The 26472-nt window shown below is 39.2% G+C and overlaps 1 protein-coding gene across 33 annotated transcripts in view; it reads left to right on the plus strand.

The window, feature by feature from the left end:
• Positions 1–26472, plus strand: part of LPP (LIM domain containing preferred translocation partner in lipoma) — a gene marked incomplete at its 3' end in the record, with an annotated part of 643639 nt that overhangs the window by 522335 nt on the left and 94832 nt on the right. For all 33 annotated transcript variants that reach the window (XM_082694119.1, XM_082694127.1, XM_082694104.1 and 30 more), the window contains one exon: positions 19497–19666. In XM_082694119.1, the coding sequence (XP_082550245.1) occupies positions 19497–19666 (170 nt within the window). The remainder of the gene's footprint in view (positions 1–19496; positions 19667–26472) is intronic.

A 26472-nucleotide genomic window follows, 5' to 3' on the forward strand; every position in this document is an offset into this window, starting at 1 on the left:
TTCCACATATAAGTGAAATCCTATAGTATTTGTCTTAAGAAAACACATATTTTAAAATGTAAAGACTATTTCTCAGTAATTAGATTATATGATTCTAATTTTCTATATTTTCCTTAATTTTCAAGTTATCTAATAAACATGTGTTATTTTTATAATCATAATGCTTTTCAAAAAAAAAAAAACTGGCAAAATAAGAATGTATGGAAGAACAAATAAAGGATGTTTTGGGCAGGGTAGTGATGAGATCCCTAGATTGAACATTACGGGCCCTGGATTCTAGAATCCAGAGAGATTGGTTGAAATCATCTCTGCTGGCCCAAAGATTCTACAAGCCAATATTTTACCGAAGAGCCATTCCTAGTGTACCTATGTGTCTGCCAATCCTGATAGACAGGTAAACACCCTAGATTGATTTCCCATGGATGAATTTCAGAACTCCTCCCCATCATCACCCCTTTTCACTTTTTTTTTTTTTTTTTTTTTTTTTTATTTGTCAGAGAGAGAGTGAGTGAGAGGGAACACAGGCAGACAGAGTGGAAGGAAGAGTCAGAGGGAGAAGCAGGCTCCCTGCGGAGCAAGGAGCCCGATGTGGGACTCAATCCCGGGACGCTGGGATCATGACCTGAGCCGAAGGCAGCTGCTTAACCAACTGAGCCACCCAGGCGTCCCCCCTTTTCACTTTTTTAGAAGAGAACTCAGAAATTGCTTGCTATGTGGTAGGGGAAGCAGTATTTTGAGTCCTAGGCAGTTCTAGACCCAGATAGCCCTGTACAACCAGAGTGATTTTTGACTGACTTTAGTTATGGTTTTTTGTTGAATATACCTATCACAAACCTTCTCAATGTTTAATAGCCTCAGGACATGTGGCAGTGCCCTCTAGATATGGGACCAAGGAAGTCCTAGTGTACCTTTTCCAACCCTGTGATTCAGACTGAAATTGTAGTCAGAGTGTCTAGGACACCCTTGGCTGAGGAAACCTGTGCTGCTTGGGTGGTCTGTGGTTGAGCCTTCATCTTACCTCTTTTTACCAGCTCCAACCCACCTTGTTCTAAGATGTGGCCTGTTCCACTTAATCAACTTGTTTTTATTTCTTTTTCTTTTTGTTTTTTAATTCCAGACACAAATTGGAATACTTTGTCTGTTATAACCTCCCTCTTCCACATACGTTCTCTCTCCTCTCCTTCCCCTCTCCCCTACTTTTTGCCATTATTATTTCTGATACTTACATGGTTTTACTTCAGCAGAGTCTTGGGATGCAATTGTTTCCATCATCCTGATCTGTTACTATAAGGAAAAAAAATTTTATAGCAAACAAGTTCTCAGTAGTGCTGTTTCCATATTTTAAGGATCAGTCACATAGGGAATCTACAGACTCTTTGGCAGTAACAGCAACAATAAAGGTGTTACTTATTTTATGTGCCCAGGTGCTATCCAACACACTTTTTATTCATGGACTTAGGTAATTCCCACAGCAACTTTAATTAAATATATACCATTATATCCATGTTTTACAGATGAGAAAACTCATGCCCAGATAGGTAGGTGATGTGCCCAACAACACAACAGGTTAAGTTGACAGAGCCAGGTTTTAAAGACAGAATGACCTCAGAAACCTTGCTCCTAATTGTTCTTTTTTTCAATCTAGTAGTATGACTTAAACTATCTGGACAATTTTTATTCCACAGGTAGTGAATTTAAAGCTTTTTTGTGATGATATTTACATAGGCACAAGAGATCCCCATTTGTAAACACAGTCACTTGATAGAATGGGGGCTGCTTTTTAATAACAAATATAAATAGCTTCTTACTTGTTACATCAAGCTTCTGGTGTCCCCTAATTCTCAATTATAAACATTCAATTGGGTCCCTGATGCTATGTATATTTGACTTCTGTTTTGAAAATTACATTCATTTCATTCCTTCATTTGACATGGGCAAGACACAATTCCTATTAACCGATTAGTGATATACCTTTCAACTTTTACTATAAGAACATTAGCTGGCATAAGTATCAAACATCTTTCTTGCAAAGACTTGCTGCCCTAATTTTTTTTTTAAATCTCAAAAATGGGGGCGCCTTGGTGGCTCAGTTGTTAAGCATCTGCTTTCAGCTCAGGTCATGATCCCAAGCTCCTGGGATTGAGCCCCGCATCAGGCTCCTTGCTCAGCCTGTTTCTCCCTCTCTCACTCCCCCTGCTTGTGTTCCCTCTCTTGCTGTCTCTTTCTGTCAAATAAATAGATACAATCTTTTAAAAAAAAATTCTCAGAAATGGTGACTTGCCATTGCATGTACTTATTTGAAGTCTTCCTGGTATCAGGCTTTGATTGAGATCCGCATGGAATATATAAGCAAATGTGCATAGTTTTCACTGAAACCGTTCTTCGAGATCTTGTAGGGGAGATGAGTCAAATGTACAAATGCCTGGAGCATAAACTGAATTAACATGATTCCCACGTGGGAGAATGGTCTTGTAACTATAGCTGGGAGTTAGTTACTTCAGGGTCACATATATCTTTGATAAACCAGCTCTGTATGGAAGTAACAGAATCGTTTATGAGCCTAGTAAAGACCAGAATTTGCAGTAGACCTTTGAGTTGGGGTCATCCTACCTTTATCAGCTTAATCCCTTAAATGCTTTCTAACACAGTTTGACTGACAACAGTGCCATTTTATAGCAATCTCTGAAAGTTGTTTCTGGGGTCTTCCATATTTCTGGAAAGTAAATGATCAATGACTGTCATTCAGTGGCCGTCATTTGGCTTGAGTTTGCTAATACGAAGGAGGTAAAACAGATTTGTCTTTTGCTTCTCAGGCTGAATGTCCACAGAAATCAGCAATGATGGTATCCATGTCAACCCAAAGACCAAATATTCCCCATATGTACTAACAGACTTTATAAGGCAATTTCCTCCAGGTTGTCATTATGGGAGCTAATGTGGACATTAACGCAGGCACCATCAAGCCAATTACTCTGTTGCTATAGTTTACTAAATGTTGCTTTTGCAGTAGGGACTGTGTTGCCAAATGGGCTCTGAACTTTAATTTGCTCAAGATAATAACAGTGAGTAAATGGATCTATCTCTGGACTTCAGAATATACTCTTGCATTTTAGAACTGTAAAAAAAAAGTGACTATGTTTTATACTTTGCTACATTCATAGTTTCTATTAGAGCATACCAAGCCCAATATCTGACAACAGTCTTCATAAAGAGAAAGTATATTAATTGTGTCTCTATCCTTTTACATTAATCCATTATGAATATTTTATTCCACAGAGTTAGAAAAATTACACTCACTTATACTGAAGAACATTTCTTTATAAGGAGTGCTTTATACTTTAAGACCTCATAACTTACTTTAAATATTTCAAGCACAATAAATGGTAAGAAATGAAAAATAAGCCTGAATTCATAGGGTAAGGACCATTTACAAGTCTTTTGTCTTCAGACTGTGATCATACAGTTAAACTTATTTGATGTGCTTAGCAGGTTGTAAAATTCATATCTCTCTGTGGTGATCCATGGGAGATGACTTCATCGTAATGAAACACTTTTAAATTTGATTTTTGTAAGTTGCAGAATGATTATCATCTTTCCCCCAACAGGGAAAAAAAAAGTGTTTTTCTTTGTGTAACATCAAAAATCAGATATTAATTATGATCTCTTGACAAAATGAAAAATCTCTCTGCAGATCCTCTGGCACTTCTTAGTTTCCATGACCAAGCACAATTATTGGTTTTAGTAAATAAATGCATTTGAGGCAAAACGTTAAATTACTTCATTAGATATATATGAACAGCCTTTCAAAAGAGAAAATAAAGGAGCCATTAGTATGTTTTACAAGTATGCACCATCAGAAAAAAAAAATGCATGAAATAGGCATTGGTATTTTGCAGAACTTGTTTTTTAAAGTAAAACTTTGAAATTTTAGGACAAAATTTTAGGGAAAAAAATATAATAGAACCTTCTTCAATGCATTTGGGTCCACTGAGTTCATCAAAATGCCCTTCAGATTGGGGAATCCCAGTTGAGAGAAGGAAGGAAGAAGGAAGGGGGGAAGAGAGAGAGAATCTGAGAGAGAAAGGAAAATAATGTAATTTAATTTTAAAATGTTTGTATTTATGCCAGCCTTTGTGCCAGTACCCCACTGTTTTATTTACTGTAGTGTTAGAGCAAACCTTGATACCAGGTAATATAAGTCATCCAGCTTTATTCCCTTTTTGCAAAAGTGTTTGAATTATTCTGCATTCTTTGCATTTCCACACAAATTTTATAGTGAGTTAGTCAATGTATGGCAATAAAATTTTCTAGGATTTACATTTAATAAATCAAATAGGGAAGAAATGACACCTTAACAATGTTGCTTTCTAGTACCTGAACATGGTATATCTGTCCTGTCACTTAGATCCTCTGTAATTTCTCTCATCAATATTTTCAGGTTCTCACTATAAAGGTCTTGCACATATTTTCATTCATAGACCTAAAAGTAAAAGCTAAAATATAAAATTTTACAAGAAAGATCCTTATGACATTGTGGTAATCAAACGTTTTCTGGAGAAGATACAAAAAGTTAAGCCAGGGAAGGAAAAAAAAAATTAACTTTTCCTTCTCAAAAGACGTCATTTAAAAAATGCAATTACAAGACATATACTGGGAGAAAATAAGCACAAAATATATGTATCTGATAAAGGACTTGTTTCCAGCATATAGAAAGATCTCCTAGAAAAAAAAGACAAACAATTAAATTAAAAACTAGGCAAAACATTTGAATAGACACTTTTCTACATAAAATGTAGAGATAACCAATAAGCAAATGAAAAATGCTCTATGTCCATAGTCATCAGAGAAATGTAAATTTAAACCCTGTGAGGTACTGCTACACAATGATCAGAATGGCTAAGATTCAGAAGAATGACATTACCAAGTGTTAATTAGAAGATGGAGGAACTGGAATTCTTGGATATTGCTGGTGAGAACGTAAAATGATACAACTATAGTCTGATAGTATCTCAAAAAGTTAAACACCTATTTACCGTATGATCAGCCTTTGTCAGCCCATTTATTGACCCAAGGAAAATGAAAGCTGTTTGTTTTTTTATTTATTTTTTATGGAATGACTTGCATACAGAGATTCATAGCAGCTTTATTTGCAATGGCCCCAAACTGGAAACAACTCAAATATTTATCAGTAGGTCAAAGAACAAATGTGCTACACTTTTGCAGCCAGATGCTACCCATCATTTATAAGGAACTGACCTAGGAGTAAGTACAGCAGCATGGGAAAATCACACAAACATTATGCTGAGTAAAAGGAGCCAAACCCCTCTCCCTCCCCCCAAAAAGAATATATACTATATAATTCCATTTTTATGAAACCCTAGAAAAGACAAATTTTTAGTGACAGAAATAATCAGTGGTTTTCTGAGGCTAAGGGAAAGGTTTTACTCTAATAGGGCACAAGGGAGATTTTTGTGTAGTGGGAATGTTCTAGAATTTTATCATGGTGGTAATTACAAGGGCCTATGAACTTATTTATTAAAATGGCCTCATTTACTGCATGAAAAGTCTACTTCAATAAAATTTATTTTAATAAAGAAACAATTAAAAAGCATATTTCACCATATTAAAAAAACATGGCCAAGGCATATTTGAGTGACAGCTGTTGGCCTTTCATCTTGCATAAGTCCTAGTGCATAATGTCATGAGTCCTCTAACAATTTCCACTTTGGGTTCATTTAAAGGAGACACTTGTGAAAGTGGAGAAGACACTTGTGAAATAATGTGAGTGCTGAACTCTTTGTAATCTTAAGCTTTTTTTTTTTCTTTTAATAACTTAAGGTTACTTATCCATACCTAATAGAACAATTTATCTTTTTTTTTTTTCCTCCTAAGTAAATTGTCCTTATGGAACTTTTCCACAATATCCTACTTCGATGTTATTTTTTAAAAATTAAAACGTTTCACTCTTTTTTGTTAATCTATATAATAGTTAATTGAATAGTATAATTACTATAACAAATTCAAATGCTATGACTAGACTTGGGATCAAATACGGCAGACTCTGGTAGAAGGTTGGAGCAGGAGTCAGGCCCGGCTTGTAGTGGTTTTGGTTGGTTGTGCACTAAGATATATACCTAAGGGGCCCCTGGGGTGGAAATTGAGGATCCTGAGTTTGACAGAGTTCCTGACATACAGTGAGTCCTCAATACCAGTTTCATTTGAACATTTACCGTCAGCATGAGTTATCAGGAGCCTTTAGAATTGGCAGTTAAGTGCTTAGTATGTATTCAGTTGAATTGATTACATGCAGACTCACATTGAATTCCATGCGTTATTCCCTTGTTCACTTACAGATTTTTGGATACCCTACTTTAAAAGTGCACTTGGAATGTGACTTCCACAAGAGTACATCTGTCTTCCTGCTCTATCTGCCATGTCAGCCACAGTAGTGACTCCATGTAAACATTTTCTGAAAGCATAAGCTCGATGCCTCTGGTGCCTTGTCAGGAGTCTTGTAAACAGGAATGGGTCTAAAACCAATCTCTGATAATATCTCTTTAAAACTTCATTAAGGGGGCTTCCTGGATGGCTCAGTCTCTTATGCATTCAACTCTTGATTTCAGCTCAGATCAGGATCTCAGGGTGGTGAGATCAAGCCCTACTGGGCTCTGAGCTCAATGGGGAGTCTGCCTGGGACTATCTCTCCCTCTCCCTCTGCCCTCCCCTGTTCATGCATAGGGCACGCGCGCTCTCTCTGGGGAAAGAAAAATTAAATTAAAAAAATAATAAGACTTCATTAAGGAAATAAGTTTCTTAGGCAAATGTTCTTGTCAGTAAATTCCTTAAAAATTGTTCCGAGGAAATGGATGGTATACAGATGAAAGTGACAAGGGGTTCTAGTCAGTCACTAGTCCCCCAACCCTTCTCCCTATTCCCAGGATTGAATGTAGCTGAATTCTCAGGACCCTTAGGATTCTTTGAAGCACATTTTTAAAAGCTCTGACCCTGCTCCTTACTCCAACTGAGAGAAGTGGCTCAGGGTGTCTCAGTGACCTCTGTAAAGTCAGCCAGCCACACATGGTCAAGCTCACCCCTATGCACATTTTTCCACTAATACAATTGCTTTTTCATCCATTCTTCCGTTCCAAGTTGGCCGTGCCCCATGGATAATATCTTCAGTGTTTCAATTTTTTTTTTTTTTTTTTAATTTCAAAGCAGTCTTTCCTTTTCTTAAGATACACCACCGCTCCCATTTGTACCACCTGCAGCAAGCTAAATCATTCCTCGGTGTTTCCACCTTTCAAATATTTATAGACCGTCATCATGGCACTCCTTAGTCATCCTCAAGCCTCGCTCTGTGTACATATATGGCTCCTCTAATCCTCCTGTGCCCGTCAGTCTGTCTTGTCCTTCATCGTGAGCACTACTCTCCTCCCTGGTTCCTGCAAGAGAACAGTCTGAGTATATTCCGGATGGGAAAAAAATATCCACAACATGTTGTAACAGGGGGGGGAGAAAAGACCCTGAATAGATAAAAGGAACAATCTACAGGTTAATTAGTAGTATGGCCACAAATATGTGCACAGTTTTGTTTCAGAAATAAAGCAAGCTGTATTTGTTGTAACGATCTCTTCTTTGAACTTAGCAGAATGCTGATAATGCCAAGCTGTGTTTATAGTCCAAATTTTTGCTAAAGACCTTCAACTTTGCACTCCCCCTGTGTGGTATCTCTTGCCCAAGACAGAACTACAAATAAAAGCACTGAGCAGGAGCTGATGCAAGAACCCATTACTGAGCTTATCTGTTTTTAGGCAGTTTCTGTGGATTTATAGAGTTTCTGGGAGCTCTCCCTATAAGCCTTAGTAAGGAAGAACCCTTGTGTTATCTCACTAGTTATTAGACACTTGGGCATTAGTCATCCTATAAAAATTAAATGTGTTTACCGAATATGATAATCTAAAAATGGAAACTACGTTAGTGCAAGAGGATTCGCCCAGAAATACTCTGCTGACATAAATAGAACATGCCTATTGCCTCGTTTCTTGTTTCTTTTATTGAATAACTTTCAGAGTGTTTCAGTGATTTTGGAGTCTTGAGTCTTCTGTCCAGAGATCACCATGGAACACCATGGAAGAGATCACTTCTTACCCTCAGACAGGCTTACTCTAATTTACCTGAAAATGAAAACTTGAAGCCTGGGAATGTCCTTTTTTTTTTTTTTTTTCCCCCCTATTCTACTTGAGCCACTTCTGAACTGAGTGCCTTTTTTTTTTTTTTTAATTAACATATAATGTATTATTTGCTTCAGGGGTACAGGTCTGTGAATCACCAGTCTTACACAACTCACAGCACTCACCATAGCACGTACCCTCCCCAATATCCATCACCCAGCCACCCCACTCCATGTATATAGGTCTTATCAGAGGAGACAGGAAGGATCTGCCCGGTCCAGGTACATAGAAATGTTCCATTTTTTCCAAAATCTGCTATGATTCCAAAAGTGTTCCTTCATTCCCAACCAAACCCTTCCTGTAGAACTTTCTGAGACTTTCTTCTCCTTTTCTCACCTGATCTCACAGGGCTGTAAGCCCTGACAAGGGAGAGATGCAGTTTCTGGCTGCATTCTGATTACAAAGTGTTGTGCCACACCTCAGAAATGATGATAGCCAGTGCAGTTTATTAGAATGAAATTTAAACTTTTCTACTTTTAAACACAGTGATTCTGCTAATCTGGAGGTGGCAAAGAAGGGTGGCTATTTATTTCCTCTCTCACACAAAGTAAGATTGTGAAGGAACTTATTCTCTGAATGAAAGGGGAGAGGGGAAAAGTGGGAACCTTCTCATGTTTTATTCAGATGTTAACAAAGAAAATTGAGAAGTGTTTCCTTAGAATTGACACCATTTTTATCCCAAACATTCTGGTGATAGCAGACGACTGTTCAAGCTTCTTGAGAGTGAGGGGAAGTTTTTTCAGAAGCATAGTCCCGGTGGGAAGTATTACCTAAAAGTAATACACTAATTGCTTTCAATCTTGCATATTTCCACATACTGTGTGCATACATACATGTATTAATAACTGTTCCCAAGACATCACGCTAGCACTCCGAGAGCTCAGTGTTGCTATGCAAGTGCCAGAGACGGAATCGATGCAGACTGCAGTTTAGCAACAAGAATTTTCCAGACACGCGAGGGCGGACATGGAGATGGCCACAGGTCTGAGAGTTGGTGCCTGGATCTCCCTCTGAGCTCAAATGTAGCATCATGTGTCAAGTATTCGTGGCATCCCTCTGCCCACTCCACTGAGAAGATTAACGGCACTGCCAGCATTTCCAGGGAGCTTAGATCCTCAAAAATCTATCCACGTACATCTAGGACTGCATTCCATCTTGTGGATTTGCACAGGAATTCCTTAGAATATGAACTCTGGATGAAAGCCCAGATAGAAAAGTACATTGTGCTCTATTGTGCATGTGATTTATATCAACGTTCATACCAAAAATGTATTTTACAGTGATATATCTTAGAGGAATTCCTTACACTTTGTTATCGTTTATAATTTAATATGTAAATTCCTCCCCGTAACACTTCAAGCCACCAAGAGCTGGGATCTCTGTTGAGGTACTCAGGACTAGCTCAGGTGGTTGAGGTAACTTGCCCAAAGTCACAGGTTATATATATGGCAGAGTCAGGATTGGAACCCAGTTATAATTACAGATTTACTACCTTTCACCTTGAGTGTTTTTTATCCTTTGAAAGTTAGTAACAAAACAGAAGCCTATTGTCAAGTGAATGTTGTATGTAAATCCAGTATACAAAAACGAATCAGTTCAGATGGGGTATGGTCAAAAAGGAGCAGAGGTCCCAAGGTATGCCTGCAGATCCCACTAACACACATCTTGCTGCCATTCCTTTGATTTTCAGAGCACCCAGGTGGAAAACTCCAGAACATGTCAGGGTGTTTCAGACAGAATTGATTGGTTCTGCTGTTTCAGATAGTCCTTGCTCTGGAATCATGCAGGAGTCATCCATGTGGACTACTTTGTGCCACAGGATACTCCTTTCACCATATGGGGAGGGAGATATTCCTCATGCTCAGGCAACAGCGCCTACTAGTGGACAGAAACTAATATTTGAGGTGGCCCTGGGAGCTAGAAGACCACTCTGCTTAGGGCCTGCAGCCAGGTCCAGGTCTCATCTCTTCTGTCAAGGCACCGCCTCTCTCTGAGCCTTTGTTTTTGCATTGGTAGCTGAGGTTAAACCAGATGTTTTCTAAATTTTCCACATGTTCTTTTGTTCCTAGACTTTTAAATCCTTTTAACATTATATTAAGGGCATTTCAGCACTGAGTGGAAAAACAAAAGCTGGGGTGTAGTCTCCAATGAGACTATCCCCCACCTCCGAGTTCAGTACCACAAGCAAGGGTAATGAGGTCCAGGTCAAAGACCGCTAGACTTGGGGCAGATGAACCAAGCCTAAATTCCAGTTCTGTTATCAACCTCTCAAGTCACACACAAAATGATTCCTAGGTTAACTCATTTGCTAGATAATTGCCTTATCTAGTGTGTAGTTGTTGTGAGGTAACGTTCAAACAATATGAAAGAGGTGGAATTTTAAGTGAGCCTTCAGGATTTCTCTCCATCTTGATATATCAGAAATTTAAAAGTAATGTTAGTCATAACTTTCATTTTGCTTATTGTGGTAGCATCAAGTGAGAAAGCACATTTAATATTATAAAGTACTATATAAATATAAGGAGTGCTTGGTAACATCATAAGATGCTCATAGCTATTGTTGGGCATTGAGATACTAAAACTTGAGAAACATCCTCTCGAGTTACATCATGGTTAGGTTTGCTCTTAAATAACCACAATTCATTTGGAGATTTCCCATCACAGAGACTAAGAATAATTGGGCAAATTAAAGTATTTTCAGCTTGGGATGGAGCTTGAGAGAAATATAAATTCCCATGAGAGATACCATAGAGCAGATTCCAATCACAAATCAAAAATAATCATGGCAATAGCAGTTGTAACTGTACTAGTAAATATTGTGTTTTTTTTTCTTGTAACCGATCAATCATGAAGTAAATTTTAAATATAGGAAAATATATTAAGAATTCAGGGGGGCAGTATGAAAATGTCCATGTGTAAAAACTAAGCTGAAGGAAAATCTTGACTTTAGTTAAGATAGATGCTGATATTCCTGTCAAGCGTATTGTGAGGTTCATGTGAGCTTCCTGCCAGGCTGGATATTTTTAGGAAATTTGGAGTTCTAAAGCAATAAGCCAGGTTAGAGGACAGGTGAAGGGGGCACCAAAGCCGGACTGCTGGGTCCCTATTCCAGCTTCAGTATTTTACTCCTTGGCCGCAGACAGGTGACTTAACCATCTCCAGGCAGCCATTTCTGCTGTTATAAAGGAGATGATGATAGGACCTACACCAGCAGGTCAGTGGAGAAATTACCTAAGGTAATATATTTAAATACTTAAAACAATACTTGGCAAATACTAAGTACTGAATAAATATTGACTACTATCTTCCCTTGGGGGTCCACAATGAATGTTGAACACTAAATTATCTAGTAACAGTTTGATGAATATAAATCTTGTGTAACTGCCTCACAGATGCAACTGTCTCTATTGTCCCCATATTGACTGTCAGCTTTATAGGTGGGTCCAGAATGTATGTCTCCCTGCTTTTGGTTGCAGTGATCTCTCCATTGGAGGTTAAGCTATACCTGCTATAGTTGGAGGGAAAAAGAATCAGGACCTGTATGAGTCCCTTTGTGGCTATTGTGGAACTTCGTGGCCAGGTAGTGAAGGCAGTCGTTGCTGTCCCCTTTATACCAAGGCTGAGGAAATTTACCTCTGTGTGTCATACTTACCACAGCATAGAAAATTCCTAAGTGTGTTTGCTGAGGGGCTGACAGAACGGCTGGACACCTGACTCAGCTGAGACCACCTGATCCTTGAGGGGGGCCGCTTATTGCTTATTTGGAAAACACATGCTTCAGGCTCTGGAAATTTAGGAAAGCTGTCCAGGTTCCCATAGCCAGTGAGTAACAAAGGCAAGACTCAGTTCTGTCTGATTTCCTTTACACCTTTATATATAACTTGTTAACGGGTGTTATGCATTGCATTCAGAACTGCAAAGCAGTGTTGTTTTTTGTTTTGCTTTTGTTGTTATCTGATTTTTGCTTTTACTGGAGCTGCTTTCCCTGAGAATGGAAGTTGTGAGAAAGTGATTGTCCTGACGTGTATGTCCCATGCATGTGTGTGTTACTTAGTTTGGCAGAGGTTGGGACTAGGGTGCACGGTGTCCCAATTCACCACCTTTATCAACGCGACTAAGTACAGCTTACTAGGAGGTGGCCCCGTAGGATCAGGGCCTTGGGTCCTAACCGTCATTGCTTTGTCAGAATCCTGTAGGACAGACTATACTGTGCAGCACATACACATGCAGTTCCTTCTAGAGCAACGATTCTCGAACCCACTGCACGCTAGCATTATCATGTCAGGGCCCCATTCCAGACCAGACTCTCTGGAAGCAAAGTATGGACATCAGTATTTTTGTTTTTGTTTTTGTTTTTGTTTTTTTTTAAAAAAAAAAAAAGCTTTCCTAGTAGGAAGCCAGAGTTTGAGTTTCAATACTTTAAAATCTTCTCTGAAGGACCCGTCATGTCTACGGATCTCCCTACCTGTCGCAGATTCCGATGTTTACTGAGAGCTGCTGAGGTTTCGGGGTCAGAGAGGTGATGCTGTATTGGCTCTTCTTTCCCTGGCTGTGAAGATCTCAGGGCAGCAGGAAGTGGGGCTGAGACTGGAACCGGGTCAGACTTCGGAAGCCCGTCTTCTTCAGCAGCATGTGTTTTTTCTACAAGTACAGTTTATTGTTCAATCATAACTCTCACGTCCTTGGCATTGGCTAGGAGTGGGGGCTCTTCCACCCCTGAGACCTTGGCCAAGTGACTTAACCTCAGACATCTTACCTATCAAATAAAATAGGTAAGGGTTATAGCACTGTGAAAGAATGTATGTGGAGTGCTTAAAGCAGTGCTTGGCATAAAGAAAAAAACACAGTAATTTTCTTTTATATTTTTGTTATGCTTCTTCACAATGAAGTGTAATTAAGTCTGTGGGACCTGCTTGCTTTTGCAAGCCCATGTGGGACTCCCCCTCCCAAACCCCCCGTCTTCCCTGAAGGTCCAGCCTGAGCAAATATGTATCTAGAAATGAATCATCTCATGGCTAGACTTCATAATGACTTCCTTTCATCGGTAGATTCAGCTTTCACCCCCATCTTACCTGGTCTGTGGCCTGAGTCTTTATCCACCCACTCCTACTGTTCTCTCTGACAATTAGGGGTGTTTTTTTGTTTTGTTTTGTTACTCTAACTTAATTTCTTTTATTCCTTACTTTTAATTTCTCTGAAGGCTTCCCATGTCTCCCACTGGTCATCATGCTATAGCAGTCATCTCTCCTTTGCCTGCCATGTCTGTGCTACATGTGTGTGCGAGAGAGCACAGGCATGTGTCTGTAGGGAAGAGAGAGAGAGAGGAACTGCCATCTGCTGCCTCCTCCCTCCCACCCAAGTCCCCATGGAATCTTCAGGCATCTCAGCAAGGATCACCTCAGCCATACCATAATGAACTAGGGAGATACCATTGTACATATGTAAGTCGGGAGACAACACTAGCTGTGCCCTACAGTCCAGCTTTTAAGATATGATAAGTATCCCATTATTCACACAGCTAAATAGCACTAACCCTAGGAGACTCGATATTGCCATGTTACTTAAAGGTGGAGTTCAAGAAAGTCGGAAAAAACTGACACACACAATCACACCCTCTGTGGCCATCAGTTGACATTCTTGATAGATTCTGTGTTGTTCAAGGCCATACAGCACTGCTATAGGATACATTCATTTACAACACAAAAGAACACTTCTATAGGGGTGCTTCTAATTAATATAAGTGAACTTATGCAATGTTGGTAAAATTTGAGAACGTTTAGCTGATTCTGTTCTTGTATGTTTTCAATGAGTAGAAAGCCATTGAAAACTCTTTGAAATAAGACTTACAGAGACAGCATGAGGGTGATAACTCATTGGTGAAAAGTAGAATTTTTTTTTCAGCCAACTTAGTGTTAACAGTCTGTCCCTGAACTGTTTTGGATGCAGATGAATCAAACCTATGTGGGCAATACTCCTCAGCTGTTATCCTAATGAGCAGTACAGAAATAGGGACCCCTTGGAACAGCAGCTCAACCTGGCTGAATGTGAGAATCAGGTTTTTAAAATTCCAGTTTTTAAAATTCCAGCCCTAGAACATTCCATCCCATCCAATGAAATCAGAATCTATGGAGCTGGAACCCAGAAATCAGTGCTTTGTTTCATTTCATTTTTTAAGTTCCCCAGATTATCCAATATATTGGTAAGGTTGAAAATCAACTGTCCTTAGGACTTAAGTAGTTGAAAAAACAGGGCGTCTCTTATGACACGCATTAATGTTGCAGGATTCTATAAAATAGAAGCTTTGGTGATGAGAAAATGCCATCATTCCAGAACCTTCAGTGAATGTCATATGCACCTGTCATAAAAAGAATGCAAACCTGTTCTATTATCTTTTTGTGCCTTCAGTGGAAGATAATTTCTGAATCAGCTTAATGGGGGCTCTGCTCTTGGAAGATAATTCCAGTGGCCATATATAGGATAATTGGAGCAATCTTTATTTCTAGGAATACTTTACCATGACTTCATTACCCTGATATAACCTTATTGATTCAACTTTTCAAACAGGACTGTGCTCAGAATATTTTGCAGAAGGTGCATAATGAGAAACCTGATATATCATACAATCGGCATATAGGGTTTCAATTCATTGTGATAGTTAAAAATAGAATATGGCTTTGCCTGTGCCTAAAATTTCTATTATAAGTCAGATAGCAAGGAAGACATGAAGACAAATGCGACCTGGCTTGATGTCTGCATACGTATACATTTTCTATTTTACTTTTGATGTTGAATAATGTGAAACTTTGGGAGTATCACCAGCTTTCAAAATGGCTGTGGACATTTTTGATCCTACCTCGAAAACAAACAGTGTTTGCTAATGGTATAAGGATCGCACACATAAAAAAGCATTTTTAATTAAAAATGTTATTTTTACATTCTAAAGGAAATATATCCACATTACCGAAAGAGAGTGGGATGCAATTAATATGAAAACCTATATCCTACTACTCTGCCTCCCTTGCTCAACCTATTAGTGGCCTGAAATGTCACCCCCCTCCCATGCCCTTCCTAAAAATGACTTGTTCCAATTCTGCATAACCTTCCAGACATAACTCAGGACTAAGACTCCCATAGAGTCTTTCCATTTTTAAGATTGCTCCAGATACTGGAGCAATCAGGAAGCCGTTCTAATGGCCCATGATGAAAGGTGAAGGATCTCGATTGGGGTAGTAGGCATGCAGCGGGGAGAAGCCTTCCAGAAAGCGTCACTCCAGAGGTTGCTATAGTTGGGACAGGGTCCATGGGTGAAGGAGTGAAAAGAACCCGTACCTGGTTCTGGAGCAAATACAAAGCCGTGCACATAGCAAGCAATAATGTATGTATAAGCAAGATTTAGAAACGGGTTCTTTTTTATTATTATGATTCAGGCATCTTAATTTACTATCAAAATTCTCCTCAGCCTGTCTGATCTTCTGTCATTGGATTTTTTTAAATTACTGTGCTAAGCTTTGCCAGCAAGCTCCTCAGCCCTGGGTCTGAACTTGAGCTTCCTACCGGCCCCTAATCAACTGTTTCCTTCATGCTCTGATGCCTTCCAGTCTGGTACCGTTCCCCTGGTTTTTCTCATTTAAAAGTGCTGAGATACTTGTCCAAAAGATGGGCATTAAGACTGTGGTCTGCTTTTAATGATGTGTAGTGTAAGCCCCTCTAGGGGCAAGGATGTACTCTGCTTGAGTAACTTTGTTCCCATTGTGAATGCTTCCCTAAAAGGCATAGTTTGTAAATTTTGTTAATGTGAAAAGGGAACATTCGGGCACCTTTTCTGTCCTGCTGATGGGTAGGGCTATTTTTATTTTTTGTTCTTCGCTCTTTTTCTGTGCTTGTGATTTTAAAGGTGCCAGACTGACTGCCCTCGAGCCTGTGTCCCCGATTTCTCCCAAGAATAGGAAAAATACGGGAGGCAGCTGAGCTGGTCATGTCTGGGTCCAGCATATTAGCCTGACCCACTCTGGAAGAATGTTCTCCAAATTATAAAGGAGAAGATTGTTCCTTATGAATACAGCCCATCTGCTTTCATAGCTGAGAAGACAAATCCTTGTTGTGCTAGCACCAAGTTACTGCAGAGGTTTGGGACCTAGTCAAGCCCAGCCACTCACTCCCTTTGGAAAAACCAGAATGTTTTTCTCTCTCCCATCTCCACCTGTCACAGTTCCATCCTTAAGTTGGGCTCAAATGCCTCTTTCTCCACAGAACCTTTTGCCGAGCCCCTCTCACACATGATTTCCTTCCCACACCTCCATAACACTTTCTCCTCTGGCACTTGGCACCTTTTTCCATGTAATTATAGATTGTATAGAGTTTTGTAGTGATTGTAAAAGGCACTGACATCATCAAATCCATTTCCGTAGATCACACAGAAGCCAAATATAGTGGTGGCAAAGAGCAGATACCTGGGGAACGTTTGTTGAACAGGATGAAAATTTCAAAACTTGTCTTTTCAGCCTGACCTTTAGGGATCTCCCTTCATCTTTTTCTCTAATCAGTGATTGAGATTCTCTCCCGCATCCGTAGGGTTAACAAGCAAACTCTCCATAGACTATGTAGACTCCAGCTCTAGGGTTCCAGAGACTATACTTCAGACCAGCCATGGTCCAGATCAGAATCTCTACCTCCAGTTGTCTAATGGAGGCAATGACCAGTAGACTGTGACATTTAGCCAGAATTTTTTCCCCCAGGGTGTGGCTCACACATCATTACTAGTCCCTGGTGGACTATCAGGGAGCCCTGTTTAAGGTCTAAAGGGGAAAGAGTAATAAATAAAAATAATTCTGTTGACTTGAATTTAACACATTTGAAATGTAAAATTAGAGTATTTTCATGTCATTAGTATGTATTATTTTTCTGCTGCTGCTGCTAAACCTACATTTTTCATTATCACTATTGTATTACATTTCTTCAGTTCAACAAAATAGATCGGTGATTTCAATATGATTCAGTGAAGGCAGGAAAAATAGTAATGAAGGTAATACCATAAATACCACTTTGGATTAATATTAAAAATGGAGATTTTGGTGAAAGAGGGTTCCAATATAAATATTGGAAGTGAATCTGTAAGTTTGCACAAACAGTTATAAAGGAAAAGTTTGAATACTAAGTATGATGATGACTCTTTAAAAAATAGGATTTTATGAATTGGTGATCCCTTGGCCTACAATCACAATGTGTTTTCTGTGATGAAATGACAGATAGTGACATGAAGCTTTGAGGAATGTAGCATCGAGTTCAAACATAGCACAGTGAACTTTTTAGTAAACCAGTTAAGCTGTTGGGGTTTTTCTCCTGAATAATCACAAAATTAGTGTCATATGCAATAACCTAATTTTGTTACTAAAGGCAATGAAAGTCCATAATTTTAAAGGCAACTTTCTAAGGTTATGTATCTCATGATAAAAATAGATAAAAACAGAATAACTCTTGGGTGGAAGTTTGTAGAATAAGCCACAAATTTATTACAAAAGCTTTTATCAGATATCAAGACTATGATATCAGGACTTCATAATGTCAACTATAGTGGAGAGAGCTCAGTTTCCAGGAGTTTAACTCTTTTTTCCAGTACTTGATATTTCTTATTTCTTAAGGCAAAAAAATGATCTGTAGTTTGGGTTATATTTTAAAAATACATTCGAGTCCTGCAACAGAGCGTATAGGGATATTTTCCAGTGCCAGTATAACCAGAGAGGATTAGAAATATATTTGCCTCTTTTCTCCCAAGTTGAAACATTTAGCCTCCCGTTTGTAGGTGTGAAATGATTGTCAATCCAATGTGATGGAGTGCTGAAAGCAGTCTTCAGTGAGAATCTCCCCATAATGTCAGCTCTATGTTCAATCCTAATGCACAGAAGGAAACAGAGGCCAGACAGCATAGTGGTTAAAACCATGGACTCTGAAGCTAGACTACTTGAATTTGAATTTCATTAACTGTTTTTTTTGTGACTCAGTATCCTCATCTGTAAAATGGGACAGTAGCAGACCTATGACATAGGGGGCTATCAATATGAAATGAGTTAACATATCTAAAAGCACCTCGAAGATGCCTGGCACAGGGGAAGCCTGAGGTTCACTACAGCTTATGTGTTAAAGCCCTCCGATTCTTGTTGATATTCCCAGTGACCGATTATTAGTGAAGACTTCTTACTTATAGAAATAAAGAATAGGAAGGAAAACTGGATGTGGATCTGACCTCTGGCTCAAGATTCCCATGACGGAACCAGATCGAGATACAGACTGCAGCCAGCATGATGCCTCACACTGACATAAATATTTGTTTTCAGTTATGTTTTCTTATTCCTATTTAAAACAATGAAATTTTTAAACCTAAATCTGATGTCCATATGTGGTCCAGATGCCCCATTAATCAGTTTAAGAGTGCTGGAAGTTTACGGAACACTGGGCTGGATGGTGACAACCAGGACCTCGGGATTCAAAACCAGAGTCTATGGAACTGTTGCAGATTTTAGGGATGTTCAAACAGGATCAGACTTGGAGGCAATACTAACTGAGTTGTAATAACTTGAATGGTGTCAGGTGTAAGAGATGAGACAGTTTCACGAGTTCCTAAAAAACAGAAGTGGAAGTACAGGGTAGCAGTTAGCTTCAGGAAGCAGTCTGGCTCAATATGAGAAAGAACTTTCTAGCTGTTGGAACTGTCGGGAAATAAAAGGGACTTGCTTTTGATCTGTCTATCACAGAGGGCTGGATGCAGAGATTTTACGACCTGGGCTTTTCTGAAAGGAGTTGAAGCAGTGTTTTTTTTGTTTTGTTTTGTTTTTTGTTTTTTTAGCCCCACCGTCTAACCAGACATGGAGACTCTCTAAGCAGAAAGACCTTCTAGATGTGCCTTCCACTGCTACCTTGCTGAGTCATGTTCCTCTTACACCTGGTGTGAGATTAGAGGCACAGCAGGGGCCTCGGCATCAGGAGATCTGACTTCTACTCTGTCACTTTCTGTAGGTCCTTGAGCTGTGAGGCTCAGGTCCTCAAATGCCTCATGGAAAATCCCCATCATGGCGGCCATACTTGGGCCAGGGGTGGCTCTACCCCAGTGATCTTGCTCCTGGTGGTGGCAGCACTGGTGGTGTTAGTCCTGTTGTTGCTGCTGCTGCCATTTTGAGTCTGCTGTCTCCTCCATGTTGCCTTCAGCCCTAGAAAGACTGAAAGGATTCCTTGATATATTCTCAGGAGTCAATCCGTTTTTCTGTCTTTCAGGCCGCTGTGCTCGCTGTGGGGAGAATGTCGTTGGGGAAGGGACAGGATGCACTGCCATGGATCAGGTCTTCCACGTGGACTGTTTCACCTGCATCATCTGCAGCAACAAGCTCCGGGGACAGCCCTTCTATGCCGTGGAGAAGAAAGCTTACTGTGAGCCCTGCTACATTGTAAGTTCACGTTCTGCTCTGCTGCTCCTCGGGTGCTTTGCAAAGATGTCTTCTTTGGCAGAATGCCAGTCGCTCTAGATAGAATGTAGCCAGCAGATCTTTGTTTCTCCCCAGATTTCAAAGTGTGCATGTGCCTGTGTGTGTGTGTAGATGGGCATATCTTAATTTTTTCCAATTGTCCCCTATTTCTGTAAGGTCAGAAAGACATGGTAGGAAGATCTGTTCATCATCAATTAGCGGTCTGCTGGGAAGATCATCCCCTCGTGCCTTTCAGGCATGTACTGTACAAGCTCACACACACACCCCTACACAGCAGAAGTTTTCCCAAGTGGCATTGTCATACCTCTTGTTATTAGGTCTCACCCTGCATTTGAATTTGCCAGTATTTGTAAAGAAACACTGCTGGGCTTCTAGACTCCCCAGTGCTCTTTCAAATTCCTGGGACCTTTGAATCACCTCTTCTCCACCCAGAAGATTTCCAACCTACAGTACCCAGCAGGTTTTCAATGATGCGAACAGATAGATCCTTTATAATACAGGGAAATGAATTTCCCTTAAAGGAAGATGAACAGTAGGCTGGCTGAGCTAATAATTGAGTTTGTTTTGTTTTGTTTTTTAGGAACACAACAACTATATTTTAATAACATAGCTGGGTGGCTAAAACATATTCTATCTTCGTTATTTCTCAGGCTACTTAAATCTACACATTAAGCTATCTTCTGATACAGCAATTTGATGAATGAATATAAACTGGTTTTAAACTTAAAAATACATTTCCTTGTTGTCTTGCTGCATGATTTTAATCTGTTTAACACTCGTTAGTGGAAAATTGGTGCAGCGGAAAAATTGGTGCATTTTTGCAAACATAACATAAAGGAAGCTTTGGGTGCAAGGTCTTGGGAGTTACACCTAACTATGCAGAACCCCGAGGCTCAAGTTCACTGCAGAAGTTTCTGGCCCTATCAGTATCTTCCCATGACCTGCCGGCTCTAACTCATTGCAGCCCTGGAGTCCACAGAACAGATCTGAAAGTTCTTCAAGATTAAGATCTTGCAGGATTTAATATTGTTTTGCATCTTTTAGGTTCAATTTTATTTCGTTTTACTCCCCAAAGACAAATTAACTTAAGTACGTATCGCATCGTACTAGTGCCACACAGTGCTGGTGCTGGAAACCAAGTCCTCTTTGTAGACATGAGAATACAGAATCACAGAAAGGAGGAAAATGACCTCTTCCGTTCCATCGCTGGGGACATAGCCAAGGCCATATTCAGTCCTTCATACCCCTCGTCCTGTAGTCTCTGCTGACAGCACACATTTTTAGTTTGTCTAGAACATAAGCAGAAACACTGTAATGTCCTATTGATCGAGGGGCGGGGGGGACAGTTACATCTATGAGGGAAAGTCTCCTGAACAGAAGCTTACCTCTTTAGGAAATAATATTTCAAATATCACCCTTTGAAATCTTTATTGAAAAGAGAAATAATACAAAATCCCTTGCCTTTGTAAACAGACCACGTGGACAGTAAATTCGGGCCAGCACAAGAAATTACTTATTGCAGTAAACTCTGTGGCAGTCATGTCCACAGAACCTTTGCAAGCACCTGTGGCCCTTTGTCCTTATACGAAGTGACCACACTGCTGTGTTTTGTGTGGCTCTCCATCTATTTTTCATCCTTCCTGAGACTGCATTGTTGATTTTTTCTACTTAAGTGGTGCTCTGGTGACAGTCTCCTTCATTTTTTCTTGTATCCCTCAGGGCTAAGGATTGTATGAGCAGTATTGGGAAATGGTGTAACATGGTGTGAGGAACATGGTTTGAATTTCATTTCATCATTTAAGGCTTTGTCTCCTTGAGAGAGCTCTTTCTGAGCCTCAGTCCCCCCACAGATATGGGGGTCATTGCAGAATTTTCCCCAGAGACTTGTGAAGATGAAATGAGGTAATCCTATAAAGCACACTTGGCCTGCCCAAGGAATGGTAATGGAATGCATGTTATTCTGAGATGAATTTTGGTAAGATTTCTGGCATATTTAGTACTTCTGAATATGAGGACCTTACATGTGCCGTGTGACTCCTTGGACTTTAGTGAATTGTTTTAGCCTCACAGGCATACCCCTTTCCCATTTTTAAATGCTTTTCTTGTCCTTCTGAGTGTGTAATAAGACTGAAAAAAGTGTCGTCTGGCTAAATTATGGATTTCTACTGTGTGTGGGCTCAGGTTTTGCTCTCCCAGGCCAGGCATGAGGAGCCCAGTGATTCTTGAGTTGGTAGTTCCTTCTGCTTTGGTTGCCCTATTGCTAGACTGTGCTTATGACAAAGAAGAGTATCTGGGAAATATTTAATCACATCCTCGGAAGAGCCGGGTGAATTCAAACAATGGAAATTCTTACCATCCTTTTTAACATCTCTCCCTCAGAAGAACCTTTAATCAAGATTTTTCTTTATGAGATCTATCCATGGTGACTCTAAAATGTAATTTAATTCTTATCAGAATTCAGTTAAACTGTATTCAGAGACCCTGTTCAATATTGATTTCAGAGTTCACAGCCCTCCAGCTCTCAGATGGATGTTTTAGCATTTTAATTTCTTTGGGACTTTTCGTAAAGTCCAATAAGCTGCCACACCAGAAATGTGAAGAGTTTTCTTTTGAGGGGATCAGGGAAGCTGAGAGTCTAAAATGAAACAAGTTGGTTTTGAAGACAGAAGTGTGTGGTAAGGAGGATCCTCGGGCTGTATGTCTGTCACCTGGAACCAAAGCACCTTTGAACAGAAAGACCTCCAATGGCATCTGGTCAAACTGTGTCTTGTTCCATTGGTGGAAACTGATGTCCAAGAGACATCCTGTATAAACAAAGTGAAGAAAACCGAGGCGCTGGGCCTCAGTCAGTGTGCGCTTTTTTTTTTTTTTTTTGGTAATAGAATCAGAATATTCATTACTGTGGTTTAGTTCATTATTTCTGTGTAAAGTCCACCCATGTTCGATGTTCTGAGTTTAGAAAGGAGACTCATCTAATATAAATTTAATTTCTTCTTGTCTAAATTAATTATTGATCAACTTAGATCATTTTGAAATTGACCATTTACATAATTTGGAGGAAAAATATACCAGTTATTTTTTCATCTTTGCTCCAGTGATTATTCAGATTTTCCTATTGTCTCTTGAATCCTTAATCCTTGCACATATGTAACTGTAATTAAACTGGTTTGGTTCTGTAAGGCACTATAATTCTCTTTAATCATTTTATATATGCTTTCTTTTGTGTTTTATATTGGTTGACCTAATATAAATATGTATATAGTTTTCCACTGTTAATAATTTCTATTTTTTAGGTTTTTTTCCATTTAGTTTTACATTATGTTTGCATACTACATTTTAAAAGTATTTGCCACTAGAAAGGTATTGGGTGCTTTCCATTCTTTCAGTGTTGTAAATAACATGACTGTAAATAGCTGAGTAAAAGTTTTATATTCTTTTACTTTGGATTTTTTTTTTCTTAGCTTAAATTCTTCGATTTATATTACCAAGTTTACTTTGCAGCAATTTGGAGGACTTTTGCTAGATTTCTTTAGAAAGATTTCTCAAATTCACAGAACCATCAGCAATATGAAACCATATGTTAAACTATAACCTATCCACTATTGAAGAGGCTTATTTATATTTAATTTGAACCCATTTAATAAGTACCTTATTTAACAGTTATTTTTTTTTAAGATTTTATTTATTTGAGGGAGCACATGCTCAAGTGGGGTGAGGCGCAGAGGGAGAGGGACAAGCAGGTCGCGCTGAGCATGGAGCCCGACGTGGGGCTCCATCCCAGGATCCTGAGACTCTGACCCAAGCCAAATTCAAGAGTCAGACACCAGCTAACAGAACCACCCAGGCACCACTATAATTATTTAATTTACGTTTGTATGGTTATTAGCAAAATCAATAAGATGCTTCTCAACTTTGGTGATCTCTTAAAAGTTTAGTTTTGATTATTTTTATGGAGTTGTATAAACGAACAGATTAAAATTATGAGTACTAAGCTTCCTTGAGAAGTAAGGTGATATAAATAGAATGTGTTGCTTCTAGACCTTGGTCTCCTGGTGTGACCTTGGATAAGTCATTTAATTTCTGAGTACCAGTATCTTCATTGATGAAAGGGAGATAGTAATTTCCTGCCTGTCTTCAAAGAAAAGGAATGACCAGTTGTGATATTTTATACATTATGAAATTGTTTACTAATAGAGGGGCTTGATCCATTAATAACATTATTATCATCACTTTGTCCTTAGTATAATCTGATACAATTTAGAAATCCTCTGTGTTTGGGGTAATTTCATAGCTACAGTTGCTATGGAAATACTGAAATAAATAGACGTCATAAAAGGAATATGAGGACATACAGGAGAAGAAGAGGTTCATGCTTTGCTTGAGAAGATTTTTCTGTTAGTATGAGCATGAGGGGCAATAGCTGTGCATCCCACTTATGTGTTCTATCCTGAACGAGACAGGGTTAGCCGCGAGCATAGGTTAACAGAACTGCTGTGTCCTTAGCACTGCCGAGGAGTCTGGGCCTGAGACATAGCACATCCGAGATTCTCAGCAGAAGTCTGTTTACGAAATGGCAGCCAAGCATCTTCCCCTAAACCAGGGCTCTTACTCAGAGTGGATCAAATCCAGCTTCTCACTCTCCAACAGTGGAAGTCGCTACAGACATTTTTATTAGAATTAAAATCCAAGTGATTAAAAGGCCTCAGGAAATCGGAGGCCAGCTCTGCAGGAGACTAAACACTGCAAGGTTCCTGAGCTTGACCCATCTGTGGCCAACATGCTCGCGGCCTTTTGCTCCCTTATGTCCCTAAATGGCCACAGGCTCCTACCTCTGCAGGAAAGTTGTCCTTTTATATGCTCAGTTCCTCCCAATAGTGTTTTAAAGGCAGTTATGGCTAGTGCTTAGAGTTTGGACAAATGCTGAAAAATCCATGAGATCTCCTCTTGTCTTTTCCCATTGCTCACCCCTGCTTCCTCACCTCCGAGGAGCATCTGTCTCTCTTTCCCCCTCACACCAAGCGCACCTGCACACACACTTGCTTCTTGATATTCATCAGTATCCCTCAAGCACTCTCCTGGAAAGGAGAAAATGCTTCAAGAAAGAGGGACATCTGTCAAGTGTCCTCTAGAGCGATTTCACCATGCCAACTACTAGTGATCATTCCCTCTCTCTGCACCCCCCCCCCCATCTGACAGTGCTCCGGAGCACCCTTGTTGTGCTTCACTGTTCCTAACAGACCAGTGCGGGTGTGGCATGGGGGAATTATCCGTCCCACTTGATGACAGCTTTGATATTTCCAAAACAAAAAACAAACTAAGGCTAGGGACAGTTTACCACCCTGAAATGAATATTCAACTTCCTAAAGATAACGAAGATACTGATAACCCTCTGTGGATAAAACCTTCCATTTCCAACATTTGAACCGATGGACACATAAATTGTGCCTTCCAGCATTCCAGAATCTGAAATACCCAACTTCTTTTGGCAATAAAACACAAGCTGTCTGTCTTTTCTTGAGCATTTACATGTGGCTCTCCCTGAAATGCCTCAGGTTTTAAGGAGAAACCCTACTTTTTATGGTTAAAAATAATCATAATAATAACATTTGTTTAGTGCTTTCTATTTTATAGAGCACTTTTCTTTTAACTTATGTCACCCTCCAATGATCCTAGAAAATAGTACAATTATTATTGCCTGCCTTTCCAGTAATATGCGGCTGAGTTTTAGAAAAAGTCAGTTTGCTCTGTTCCATAAAACATGACCGTCAGATCCAAGACTTGACCTGGCCTTTGATTCTCAAGTCCCCCTCCTTTCAGGCACCCAACCAGTCACTGGAAATTTCATTTGTGATTCCTAGGTTTCTTTTCTCGTAATTAATTTTTTCTCTATTACCATTTTTTCATACTGCCAAGTTTAAAAAACTACAGTTAGCCTACATTCTGAATTTTATAAAGTCACTTTTGCCTTATTTTTGGACATATTAGAGAAATATTAAGCTCAAAATATCCTATCTTATGTAGTCGTTCTTTAAAAAACTACAACTCTGTTTTTAAGTACTGTATGCTCACTAAGAAAAATGAGAAAATGTATTAAAATATGCATAGTTCCCCCTTCTAAATAATATAACACTTCATATTTTACCACAGACTCCTTTTCTATTTCAATATCTCTGTGTATAGATAAAACCATACATCTGTACACATGTGGTTGACACAGGCATAGACACACGGCACACACACACAGATGGGATTGTACCATCTGTACTAATCGGTAACTTGCTTTTGTTACAAGACAGTGCATCAAATTTTGCCTTCTCCAAAGGGCATTCAAAGTGTCTTCCATGGGCATTCAAGAATATATATCACCTACATTTTTTTTTTCTGGGAAAAAAAAAAAGACTCAGAGAATCTAACAGACAAATAAATTAATTAAATTTAAGTATATAGGAAATCCAGGGCTAATAAAATGGTGATAAGCAATGAACCAATACAACTCATAGTTAAAGAGAAAGGAAAAGATGAATAACAAATTCAGGCTTAAAGAAAATAATATTCATCACCTACTAACTACAGTATTAATAGCAGACAAAGTACAATTCAGAACTAAACTATTACATAGGCCAAAGTATATTACTTTATTGATAAAGGCCACAGTTCCAGAGGAACAGCCCTGAGCCTTTCTTCATTAAATATCATTATGTTGAAATATATGATACAAAAATATTGATGAAATATGAGCTGAAAATGGTTAAACCATATGCTTTATA

The sequence above is a fragment of the Mustela nivalis genome, assembly GCF_964662115.1.
Source record: "Mustela nivalis genome assembly, chromosome: 1".
NCBI lineage: Eukaryota > Metazoa > Chordata > Mammalia > Carnivora > Mustelidae > Mustela > Mustela nivalis.